General features: G+C 37.6%; 1 protein-coding gene across 1 annotated transcript in view; it reads left to right on the plus strand.

The window, feature by feature from the left end:
* Positions 1 to 1553: 1553 nt before the first annotated feature.
* Positions 1554 to 12696, plus strand: part of LOC118451632 (plectin-like) — a 25344-nt gene continuing 14201 nt past the window's right edge. The window contains exons 1-17 of the mRNA XM_009647951.1: positions 1554 to 1720; positions 1853 to 1946; positions 2295 to 2449; positions 3326 to 3788; positions 3874 to 4002; positions 4188 to 4265; positions 4378 to 4539; positions 4636 to 4740; positions 6559 to 6654; positions 7754 to 7879; positions 8282 to 8434; positions 8687 to 8841; positions 8973 to 9099; positions 10271 to 10454; positions 11417 to 11574; positions 11904 to 12082; positions 12297 to 12435. Of these exons, the coding sequence (XP_009646246.1) occupies positions 1554 to 1720; positions 1853 to 1946; positions 2295 to 2449; positions 3326 to 3788; positions 3874 to 4002; positions 4188 to 4265; positions 4378 to 4539; positions 4636 to 4740; positions 6559 to 6654; positions 7754 to 7879; positions 8282 to 8434; positions 8687 to 8841; positions 8973 to 9099; positions 10271 to 10454; positions 11417 to 11574; positions 11904 to 12082; positions 12297 to 12435 (2670 nt within the window). The remainder of the gene's footprint in view (positions 1721 to 1852; positions 1947 to 2294; positions 2450 to 3325; positions 3789 to 3873; positions 4003 to 4187; positions 4266 to 4377; positions 4540 to 4635; positions 4741 to 6558; positions 6655 to 7753; positions 7880 to 8281; positions 8435 to 8686; positions 8842 to 8972; positions 9100 to 10270; positions 10455 to 11416; positions 11575 to 11903; positions 12083 to 12296; positions 12436 to 12696) is intronic.

A 12696-nucleotide genomic window follows, 5' to 3' on the forward strand; every position in this document is an offset into this window, starting at 1 on the left:
GAGCGGAACACAGGAAATCAGTGGAAGAAATACAGCCTGCTAGATTTTGCAGGTTAATCTGTCCTGACCTGCCAAAAGCAAAGTTTGTGCCTGCCTTTGCCGAAAGGAATTCTATTCATACTTGCAGAAAGCTGGATTATCTTTTTTTGAGAATGTATAAAAGACATTAGTTTATTTCTTTTTTTATTCAATGGACTAAGAACAGGTAAATACAAATAAACATAAACTCCTTCCCATATTTCAGGGTCGGTAAACAGATTGAAAGTGACAGATCATATGGTGATGGTCACTAGCTGTGGTCACTGCAAAACGAGAGAGAAAAGTCGATTAAGTGATTCTGGCTTAGAGATCAAGTTAAAATTGTCAGTTGATCTGGACAGAAAAGCTTGATCCATGTTTGTTGTGTTGGTTACTAGTGCATCTCACTAATATAAGGTGTTGATACCATTCCCAGGGTGGGATTTGATTGTGGCAAAAATGTGACCTCAGCTAATACTAAAATTCGGCAAGTACTAAAACTTTGTCTGCAAGTCTGGTGAATACATCTGAAAGTATCAACGCAGATAGACAACGGATGGCAAGATTGGTGTATGGGATCAAAATTAATATGATGTCAGTGAGGAGAGTGCCAAACTGAGCTCTAGTTTGCAAAACTGGCAAAGTTTGGAATTACTGCAGGGGTGTGTCTATGCCTTTGCTGTGCTCTTCAGAGTAAACACAGTCATCTTATGGTGTGGGTGTGGTTTTCGAAAAGCAGGGGGTGAAATACAGAAAAAAAATCACCCCTAACCCAAATTCTGAGTTAAAGCATAAACTTAAGGGTGGTGATCAGATTTTTCTTACTTGTTTTGCGGTCAAAGCAGCAAGAAGCAATTAGCTCTGCATGTGGAAGAAGTTGAAGGGAAATTTGCAGGAGGACAGATTAGTGGGACAGGGCAGTTAGTAAATATGCATACTTGGACAGTGGAGTAATGATGGTGGGTTGGATGGTGTACAAGTGTCTCAAATTAAGTTGTTATGAGCTGATTAACTGTGATATTCCCCCCAGTTTTATTGTGCAGTTCCGTTTAAAGGAAGAGTCATCAGTCCAATCTGAAGGTGTTTTGCACCGTCCTGTGGAGCGTGGAGTTCTCGCTTCACTCCTTTATGAAACTTTTCATTGAAGAGTATGGGAAACGCTGCAAAGACTTCTTTACGTTCTTATTTGGCTTATAGACATTTAGTGACACTTACATAAAATATTTGGCTCATCTATTTCCTAGAGACGCCCTAATGTTGTCTAGTCTGTACTTGCAGAGCTTTAATGCAAGGTAGGGAAGCAAAAAGCAAGGTAGCATACATAGCCCCAGGTAAAATCCTTTGAAGAGCTGGCAGAATATTAATTGCTGGGTTTTGAATATGCATACTGAAGCCTATTTAAAGGAGGAGAGCTAAGTGTTTCAAAAGCCAGTAGTGAAATTTCATTCCTGGAAGCTGTACTTTTTGTAGGAGTATTATCTTTTCATTTTTCAGCAAATGTAAACAGCCAGAAGGACCGTGCTCTGGATGTAAAAATGAACAGTAGTAGTTACAGCTATCATAGCAGTGATTCACTGTTTAGCAACAGTACCAGTGCTCGAACCAGCATTGACTCTAACGAGAATTTCCTTTCTGCTAATTGTGGTCCCAGACTGATTAAATCTTGTATAAGCTTTGGTAATGGCACCTTAGAAGGAAACAGGTAACTTGGCATATGTATTTGTGCTTTGTATTAGATGCCGTTTCTTCGTTTTTAAAGTCATGCAACATGTCTAGTAAATATAACTAACATCAATACTTATCTATCTTTCTGAAATGCTCTGGCATCACCTAGGTTGGAAATGCTGCAGCAGATTGCAAACAGAATTCAGCGGGACAGCCGGAGCTGCGAGGACAAACTAATACTTGCCCGGAACGCTCTGCAGTCTGTAAGTCAGTTGGTGATTTTACCTGTCTGTGTTCATGAACTTAGTACAGTGGAATGGCTACTTAAAAAAAAAAAAAAATCTAAAGGATTTTTGAGTGCATGCCTAAGAGCTGCTATTTTTATTTTCATTGTGCTTTTATTTTTAATTTAGCAGTTATTCAAGAAAAATCTGAAAAATTGCCTGGAGTGAGTTCTGTTAGATTTTTTTTTTTTTTTTGTCAGTAGTTAGATAAAATGCTTCACTATTGTTTTGAGATCAGAAGTTTTTACAAAAAAAATCATGCTTTCTTACTGCTCATTTCTCTCTGACTTAGCTGTGGGGCTTAATGGCTTTCTCTTATTTATTCAGGACACCAAGCGATTAGAGTCAGGGCTCCAGTTCCAACATGAAGCAGAGATAGCTGGGTATCTTCTTGAATCTGAGAACCTTCTCCGCCAGCAAGTGATTGATGCCCAAATTCTTATTGATGGAAAATACTACCAGGCAGACCAGCTTGTGCAAAGGTACTTTACAGTGTATTTATATGAATAAATAAATGTCCCAAATGTCAATGCCCATTATGGACAACATTTTCAAATAATTATGTCTATGGATAAACTTCTCAATCTGTCACTGGGCACCCAAATAAAGATTATCAGGTATTCCAGTGGGTACATTGCCCACAAATGTTGTTGAAGAGAAGAGGAGCTGTTTGTACTTATTTGTGAAAATGAAGTAATTCATCAGAATATGACTTAACTGTTTCATGTTTACTAGATATTTGAGTGTAAAGATGTTAGCTTGTTTTATTGCACCTAAAATGCTTTTACAATTCACTAACTTTGATTTTAAAAATGGAGGCGAGATTTCTGGTGATAGCTGTAGATGTCTTAATAGTTAAATAAGTGGGGTAACATTAGCTTATATGGGGCAGTGTGTGCAGTCTTAGCAGAAAGATACATTTAAAAGGCATAATTCAATTTTATGAAGAAGTGGCTCCAAAGTTTTTCAGGATTTGTCCTGGACTGGGTCAGATCAAGCACATAACAACTCCTTGGCAGTGAACTGCAAGTGTTTGTTCTACTGCAACATGTAGTATCTTGTAAGCTTTCTGCTTTGCTCATTATTCCCTGGATTTGTGTACGGTGCATGCTAGTGCCCACACCATGCTTTTCTGGTCATTGCTTGATTTATTCATCTATTGTCTGTATTTATAGAAGTATAAGCTGACATATCCTATACTTTCTGATATAAATACTTTTTAATAAATATTTACGTGCAACTAAAGTGTAAGAGATCATGTGAATCATTGCTATTCAGTTCAGCATGATAAACCTTATTCGTAAGCATTCACTGAAATGATTTTTTTTAAATTTATTTACTTTCTTTTATTTTAATAGAGTTGCAAAACTTCGTGATGATCTGATGGCCATACGGACTGAATGTTCTTCTGTGTACAACAAGGGGCACGCACTGACAACAGAGCAGACAAAGCTGATGATATCAGGAATAACTGAAAGTTTAAACTCAGGATTTACAACAAACCTAACCCCCGAATTAAATGCTGCGATGACCCAAGGTTTAACACCTACTTTGACTTCTTCCAGCTTGACATCTGGCCTTTCATCCGGTCTTACTCCCAGACTGACACCAACCATCACTCCCGCCTACACACCAGGCATCCCACCGCGGTTAATTCAAAGCTATGTGACAGGAGTAGACAGTGGGACTCTGCAAACACTCAAACTGATGCAAATCAGAAAACCTCTTATGAAATCAGCTTTTGTGGATCAGAATTTAACAGAAGAAGAAGTGAACATGAAATTTGTCCAGGACCTATTGAGCTGGGTGGAAGAAATGCAGGTAGAAATCTTACAGAAACAGTCCACTTCTAATGTTACATTTACTCCTTGTAGATCATGGCTAATTTTTCCTTCCTGTTTGTAAGGTGCAACTTGATCGAGCAGAATGGGGTTCAGATTTACCAAGTGTTGAAAGCCATTTAGAAAATCACAAAAATGTCCACAAAGCTATTGAGGAATTTGAATCCAGCCTTAAAGAAGCTAAAATCAGTGAGGTACAGCACCATATTCTTAATTTCTTTGGTTACTTTCTTTCTGGGTGGCCCATAGACTAATGTTGAATTTTAGAACTGTTTGGGTTTCAGAGTCTTCGTTTTACTTCTGATCTCTAGATCAGGAGATCTTATGGTTTAATATATCTAACCTTTTTGTGTCTTTTGACCTCATATACCAAATACAGATCCAAATGACTGCCCCTCTTAAACTCAGTTATGCAGAAAAATTGCACAAACTGGAGAGTCAGTATTCAAAACTCTTGGTAAGTTCATCATATACCTTTTCCATGTTCAGCTTTTCAGTGTACATCATCTTTGATAAGGGATGAACTTTAAATTCTGATTTTTGTAAATTTTTTTTTCTTTTTTATAAAGAACACATCGAGAAATCAGGAAAGGCATCTAGATACTCTTCACAATTTTGTGTCGCGTGCTACTAGAGAGCTGATATGGCTGAATGAAAAAGAGGAGGAGGAGGTTGCATATGACTGGAGTGAAAGAAACCCCAATATAACAAGAAAAAAGGAATACCATGCAGTATGTATTGCTAGTATAATCCAGAGGGAATAATTAAACAATCTTTCAAGATTTCTAAAACACTTTTTTTTTTTGTTTGTTTGTTTGAAAAAAAAGGAATTAATGAGAGAACTTGATCAAAAAGAAGACGTTATTAAGTCAGTACAAGAAATAGCTGAGCAATTGCTTCTTGAAAATCACCCAGCCAGGCTAACCATTGAGGTAAGTTAGTAAAAGCAGCACACAAACAAGGAAATAGTTTTGTGATTTAATAGACCTTAGATTTTTGGGGAAAAGAAGGGAAGTGCTAACTCACAGGAAATTAAACAAGAAGACTCTGAATAACGAGGACTGTTGTTTGTTTTTGTTTTTTTTTAACTCTTCAGGGTCTCTATTGTATCTGACTTCCATTTCCAAAGAGTAAAAACACTGCTGTGAAGTTGTGGTTACATCTTGGATTGCTTAGATAAAATCCCCCTAAAGTCTAAAATTAAAATTTCCAAAGTTGGTCTGTACAGATACTTCCGGTCATGCATGCAGCTTCTAGAGTTATTAATACAAATTGCATTGGCAAACTGAGGGCACAGAACAGTCCTTGTGTGGTTTCTCTCCTGTTGGATTGTAAGAAGTTTCAGTAGAGCTTTTGTAGTTGCTTAGTATGTGTACGGGTTCCTGTTATGGTTAAGGGCTGATTTCATAACTTAATTGTCAGTGAATTATGAAACTTGTTTGGATGTTGAAAATCTGACCAGGTAATGCGATTTACTTCAGGCTTGAATCAAGCTCTATTTTATAGGTAAACAGTTTACAGAAAATCAATTGTAGCTGTTGTAGGGTCATAACAAGTTTCCAAAGGAGAGCGTAAAATGCTTTTCTCTGTAGATCTTCAAGAAAAGAGTAAATACAGGTGATGGGTGGTAAAAATGGAAAGAATAAAAATCTGCTTTATTATGTAACAACAAAAAAACAGTCAGAGAGGATGGATCTTTATGGTTCTTCAGCTGAGTGAGTTTTTCTGTGTAAATTGGAAACATGAAGAAAACTCCCTTCCTTCCTTCTCATGACTTTTACTTTGAATAATAAGTGACTTTTTATGTAATGTGGGAAATTCTATTCTTTAAAAGTATATGTTGTTCTAATGGGTTTCTTATCAGTGTAATATACTTCATATATGAATATATAGAAGATACATATTATATAACCAGGCCATTGCAGTGAAGATGACTATGCAGGTTGTGTCTGCAATAATGCTATATTGGGACATTTAAAAAGGAAAAAAAAAAAAAAAAAACACCAAACCAAAAAAAAGAAAGAGAGAAATTTATGCCTTTCCAACAGAAGAATCTGTGCGTTAATGCATCGGTTTGAAATTAATTGAAACATGTGGAAAACCTCTCTAATTCCCTGAGAATCATACAGAATTGAAAACTTGAGACTTTTGGCTGATTTCACAAAGTCAAGAGTACCCTCTGCTGGCAAACCCTCGTGCAGCACCTCTCTGGCAGCAGCACCATGCAGGCAGTATAGGAGCCATCATTTGAGTAGGGTTATGTTCTTTAAATTCCTGTGCAACTATTACACAAAATTATACATTGGAGCGAGTCCTGATTAATTAATTTTATTGTGTATTCAGTGTTACTTTAATACCTGATTTTTATCCGAGGAAGAATCCAGCTGTTTTGAATGAGTACATAGAGCCACAAAATTAGAGACTCCTTAGACTGGGGGAACCTCAGGAGATGTAATCCAGCTCCTGCTTAAAGCAGTGTCAGGGCTTGCTTTGACTGAATTCCGAACATGCCCAAGGACGTGGCGATTTCACAGCTTCTCTGGGCAAGTTTTCTGATGTTTGACTACCCTGTAGTGACAGGATTCTTCTTGCATCTTAATTGGAATTTTCCTTGCTTGCTCTTCCTGGGTGAGGAGGTCAGTTTAGATGCTTGCGTTTGCTACATTACTTTTATGTTTCCAAAATTCTGGAAATGTATACATGTTTTAATTTTCATTTCCTTTTGTAAAGTCTCTTTGTCTCCTTTAAAGGCCTACAGAGCTGCAATGCAGACACAGTGGAGCTGGATTCTTCAGCTCTGTCACTGTGTTGAGCAACATTTGAGAGAAAATGCTGCATATTTTGAGGTAAGAATGTGAAACGTTTTACGTTGGGACCATAGTAAAAAAGTTTAACTGCTAGTTGCTCTCTCACAGTAGTTGTAGAATTGACATTTGTCATGTGCAGTCGTTAGATGATGAGCCATACTCCCACAGTGTTACCACACCTGCATTGTCTTCACTACCGTTATATCAGTTCACAGCAGATGAAAATCTGGCCTGATGTTTTTTCAGAATGCCGCAGCTGCAAGTAGAGATTCTCAGAATGAAGCTGTGTTCTCTCCCTGTCATACACAACTGCTGTCAATACAGCTTTTGTGGATGATGTAGGGTGGAGAGTGGAGTTTTTAGTTTAAAAAAAAAATCTACTCTTTTTATTATCTAAATTATAAAGGTTAGTCCTTAGTGTCTTCTGGGTTGGCTGGTTGAAGAGGAAGGGGGGTGATGTTGGGATGAGATGCCTTTAGACTGAGAAGGGTGAGAGCCCAAAGTTAGGAAATGGACACTGGAGAAGACAAAGTTGAGCAATTTGGGCTCCTGGTGGTAGGGGGAAGAAATGGGAATTCTGGATTTGAGAAATGAGGTTTCAGGGACAGAATGGAGTGAGGGTGATCACAGGACATTTCCCTTCCCAATCGTCCTTAACCAGGACACTAGACTGGAGGTGCAGATGTCCATGCAGAACTGCCAAGTGTGGCAGCTCACTTCCCCTTCTGCACAAAAGTTTTGCTTCAGTGTGCTTGCTGAAGTTTGCAGCTAGTTTGGTACAGTTTGTAGGCTTTATCTGTTCTTTATATATAGAAGGAGATTGTAATTTCAAGGGAAGCAAGAATCACTTCAGAAAATTCTTCCACTGTAGGAACTGTAATTAACTAAAGTTCAACAACTGCTGAATTATTTTTGCATGTAGATAGAACCAAGAATAACCGGTGTTACAGCATGTGCCTTCTTGAACAGTACGTTTAGACATGAGATCACAAATATGGTTGTGTGGTACAGTGGTCACTTCAAGCTACTAGAAAAGATTATTTTTAAAAAGACAGCGCTTAAAGAAAACTTTATAGTGTAGCTATTTGTCTACTTTTTAGGTTGTTTAAAAATAACCCAGATATTTATCTTATGCTAGTTTTTCAGTGATGCCAAAGATGCCATGGAATATTTAAAGAATTTGAAAGATACCATATACCGAAAATACAGTTGTGATAGATCAAGCAGCCTTCATAGGCTGGAAGACCTTGTCCAGGAGTCTATGGTAAGGATTCAAGGATCCTATTAAAGTGACTTGTAATTAAACAAGAAATGTGTAGATTATAGTTGGATATAAAATACGTGTTTTAAAATTACTCCTGCAAAGTGAGGGAATACAAAAAGAAGATTTGTTTTTTAGAACTTATAATTAAATGATTATGTCTATCCATACATAATGACTTTTTTCATACCCTTAAAATACAGTTTTATTTATTTCTTTTAGCTTCACAATATCAGATGTTGTGGGAAACTAGCGACTTCAGAAAGAGATTTTGTTCTTGTAAAATGTGTTACTTTGAAGGAACACACTAAAATAAGTTGGGAAAAGAAAAGCTTAACAGGATCAAAGAAGCAGCACTGTATTCTGGCCATCTCTTATGACATGCTCTTTTCTTAACTGTTTTAGGAAGAAAAAGAACAACTCTTGCAGTATAAGAGCACAGTAGCAGGCCTTGTGGGGAGAGCAAAGGCAATAATTCAGCTGAAGCCAAGGAATCCTGACTGTATACTCAAAACATCCATCCCAATTAAAGCCATCTGTGACTATAGACAAATTGAGGTTAGAAACTTGAATTTCCTCAAATCAATTACAGACGTGAGAATTCAGCTAAACTTTCATTAATTACCATGTTCCTGGAGAACACCAGGCTCTAAATTTCTTCCACCCTAGTAAACAAGAGCAAATCTTTGTGTTCAACATTGTTTTTATTGTTCTGTTGCTTATTTGTTGACACCATTTGCAGAAGTGCTTTGTAAAAGCATTTGGTAATGCTTAGCTCATTAAATTATTCTGCTTTTCTGTTAATACTAGATAACTATTTACAAAGATGATGAGTGTGTATTAGCAAACAACTCCCATCGTGCTAAATGGAAAGTCATTAGCCCAAGTGGTAATGAGGCCATGGTTCCATCTGTATGCTTTACAGTTCCTCCACCAAACAAAGAAGCAATAGATACAGCCAACAGGTAGGGACAAATCAAAACCACCCTTTTCTTTTAAAATTAATTTATATGAAGCTTGGGTTAAAATAACATCTAACTTTTTTCCCTTTTCTTGAGTTACTTCGATCTAAAGTTGGAGTCATTCTATGTTTCAGGATTGAACAGCAATTTCAGAATGTTCTGGCCCTTTGGCACGAGTCACATGTAAACATGAAGAGCGTGGTGTCCTGGCATTACCTGACAAATGAAATTGAAGCTGTTCAAGCTGGCAATGTTGCCTCGGTATGTGCTATGTCTAGCAAGGGCCTCTTAGCTGTCATGCTGGGAAGTCATAGGCTACACTTCCCAGAAATACACTGTGTAATCAATAATTTGCTGCAATCCTCATCTTCCTTGTGGGAGTAGCTGGCAGTGGCCACACTGGTTACCACTGTGCAGCATTCTGCCTCCATCTGAGTAGCCTTTCCACAGACGCATTTGGGGAAGGCGCAGAGAGGCGGTATTATGAAAACTACCTGTAGCCTTACTGTGCTAATCTCTCTAGTCTCCTCTTGTCAGCAGAGGGACAGGATCTCTTGAAAGCAATTGATCAGTGACTAAATCTGAATTTTGTTCTGGATGAGTCTAGCTTTCTGCATTTGTGTTGAAGATATCTGGGGAGATTTGCTTCATTAGGCTAAGATTAATCTTCATGAAAACCCCCATTATTTTCTTACGGATGCAACTTCTTACTAACAGTGGAACAACTGTGAAGTGACACTTAGTCTTTCAAGCTGAAGGCAGCTGAACACTCATTCCTCCATAATGCATTTTTTCATTCTTCTACATGTTTGTAACTTGAAATGTTAACTAGCTAATTAGGATCAATTTGCCAGAAGTGGCATAGTGATACAGATCAAAACACTATTCTGTCTGGCTAAAACTGTGTGTGAAATCACTGAATTACACAATGTTAGATGTGTAGCATAACACTATTTAATATAATAGTTTATTATACAACATTGGTCTCTATCTGTCTACAAACTGTTGCAATAATATTTGTAATACCCAAAATGACGTCTTCACTCCTAATTTCCTACTGTTGCTGTTGAAAAGAAGGAATCTGACATAGTTCTTAAAGTGTCCCTACCTCCGTAACTTTTGCTGGCTTCCTCTTTGTTGCTACGTGGCATTAGATGGAGAAATGGTGTCTGATGTAGGATTGTCTTAACGCAGCCCATTACTGGCATTAAAGATGGAAAAGGATTTTATAGTGAGTGTTGCCTATCAGCTGTTATGCTGGTATCTGTCAAGTGGACTCCAGCCCAGGAGCCGCAAGCTTTCGGAATCTTGATTCTTTGACATTACCATCTTAGTAATTGGTCAATATTGCTTTTTGATAAAAAGTGTTACAGGGAACTGTGCGAGTGATTCATCATTGCTGACCGTACCTTGGGTTTATAATCTGTTGCAGATAAAGACAATGTTGCCAGGTGAACATCAGCAGGTTCTAAGCAATTTGCAGTCCCGCTTTGATGATTTTGTGGAAGATAGCCAGGAGTCCAAAATCTTTACAAGCTCCGATACAGCACAGCTGGAAAGGGAAGTTAATGTTTGCAAGCAATACTATCAAGAGCTTCTGAAATCTGCAGAAAGAGGTAAAACTTTGCTGAGAAGGGTAGAAAGGTGTTGTCATGAGAGAGATTGTAGTTCTTGATAAAACTTCTCTCCCTGAACAGAAGCTCTAATGAATTACCTGTTTTATCATTTTGATATTGTTAATGCCCCAGTTCTGAACAGAGAGAGTCATCATTTTAAGTGTGCACAATTACATTGTACAGAAGCTCTAAGGTTTTCTAACTTTGTGTATATTAAGCTATGTAGAAATAGCTTAATGCACAGAATACTACAAAAAGTTTTACACCCAAGAATTTATTCTGTGCACAACAGCTCACTGTTTAGTCATGCCTTCCTTGGTTTTGAATGTTGGAAATGCAACTTGATTACTTTGTTAAGTTCATAACAGAATTAGAACTTTTTTCACACTGTTAGGGCAAGAAAAGTGTAGTAGATATTTTCCTAGCTTCACAGAATGCCTGCAGTTACTCCTCTTTTAACTCTGGTTTTAAATACAGTAAGAACAGAAGGCTTAAATTATCTGCTCTGATCTACTGTCAAGTAGCTAATGTCTTAAAGACATACAGTAGTGCAAAGCTGATTACCGCATTAGTAATTAGTTGACAGAGAGGATTTGGAAAAAAAACAAAACCAAAAAAAAACCAACCCTGGAGATCTACTGTAGTATTGTGCCTGATATCATCTGTCTGAAAGAATCAGTCACTGAGTTTAGCAGTGCATAAGGGGTGATGCCTGTGCCTGGCATGCATGGTCAAAGATGCATGCCAATTTTTTTATGTGTGAGGAGGTGATCTAATAATAGCTAAAACTTAAAGGTTCCTAAAATGTGCTTTATAGCCAAAATTTCAATGGAAACCAGTGGGATTTTAGCCAGTCATGAAAAGACCTATAGAACAGTGACTTTACAAAAGAATTTCGTAAGAAGACATGGAAATGACACGATGGCTTTGTTTGCTAGCATGTGCCTTGTTTCTTTCAACAGAGGAGCAGGAAGAATCTATTTACAATCTGTACATCTCCGAAGTCAGAAATATCAGGCTTCAGCTGGAGAGTTGTGAGGAGCGGTTAATACGGCAGATCCGAACCCCAATGGAAAGGGATGATCTACATGAAAGTGTGTTTAGGATTTCAGAGCAAGAGGTGAGCCTTTGAGAAAGGCTGTTTAACCTAGGAAAAGTTTTATTTTAAAACAAAATATATCCAGACGTTTTGAGTGTAGCTAGGACAGTTTGCACTGCACCTTCAAAAGACAAGAGTCAAAGATTAAGCTTCTGTCTGTGAGAAAAAAGATGCCAATAAATGGCGAGACTGTTAGTTTCCCTCTTAGGCATACATTCTTTTTAAAACAATTTTGATGGTGTCCACATGAAACAAGCAAAAGAAAGCGGCCCTGTACGGATAATGATATGTAGACTATGCATGAGGTTGTTGTAGAATAAAAGCACTGTCAATCACCTTTCATTTTACAGAAACTGAAGAAAGAACTGGATCGACTGAAGGATGACCTGGGAGTCATCACAGATAAATGCGAAGAGTTTTTCAGTCAAGCTGCTGGTTCACCTTCAGTCCCTACTCTGCGCTCTGAACTCAATGTTGTTATTCAGAACATGAACCAAGTTTATTCCATGTCTTCCATTTACATAGATAAGTATGTAATAGGCCATCTCCTGTCACACGTGTTTTAGTTTACAGTTTTGTCTTCCAAATATGCTAGTATGAATAATACTGATCAAGGAAAAAGGAGTTAACGTAATTTTAACATTGTATAAAGGGTTACCTTGCAATATGAAAAGGCTAAAACACAGAAGTGTGTGGAGTGTTGCTATTGATGGTTCAGTTAACAGGAGATTACTGTTTTTCAGATTAAAAACTGTAAATTTGGTGCTGAAGAACACCCAAGGAGCAGAATCGTTAGTAAAACTCTATGAAACTAAGTTGTGTGAAGAAGAAGCAGTAACGGCTGACAAAAACAATATTGAAAATTTGATGGGTACATTAAAGGTAAGAATTGATCAAAAGTTGCCTTGTGTATTTGGAGGAAAGTCTGTATTAGGATTGACGTCTCAGAGAAAAAATGACAGCGTTGGAGAATTAGAAATGGGGTAGTTTACATGCGAGTTCCTGCTGTTAGAAAATGCCTTGCAGTATCTGAACTTCCTAGAGTAGGCACTTGTTAATGCTCCAGTAAGACTTTTTTTTGTTTGTTTGTTTCTTCTAAAGGTAACGTATGCTTAAGGTAACATAAATATGTTGTTATATAAA

The sequence above is a fragment of the Egretta garzetta genome, unplaced genomic scaffold, assembly GCF_000687185.1.
Source record: "Egretta garzetta isolate BGI_Z169 unplaced genomic scaffold, ASM68718v1 scaffold781, whole genome shotgun sequence".
Classification (NCBI taxonomy): Eukaryota; Metazoa; Chordata; class Aves; order Pelecaniformes; family Ardeidae; genus Egretta; species Egretta garzetta.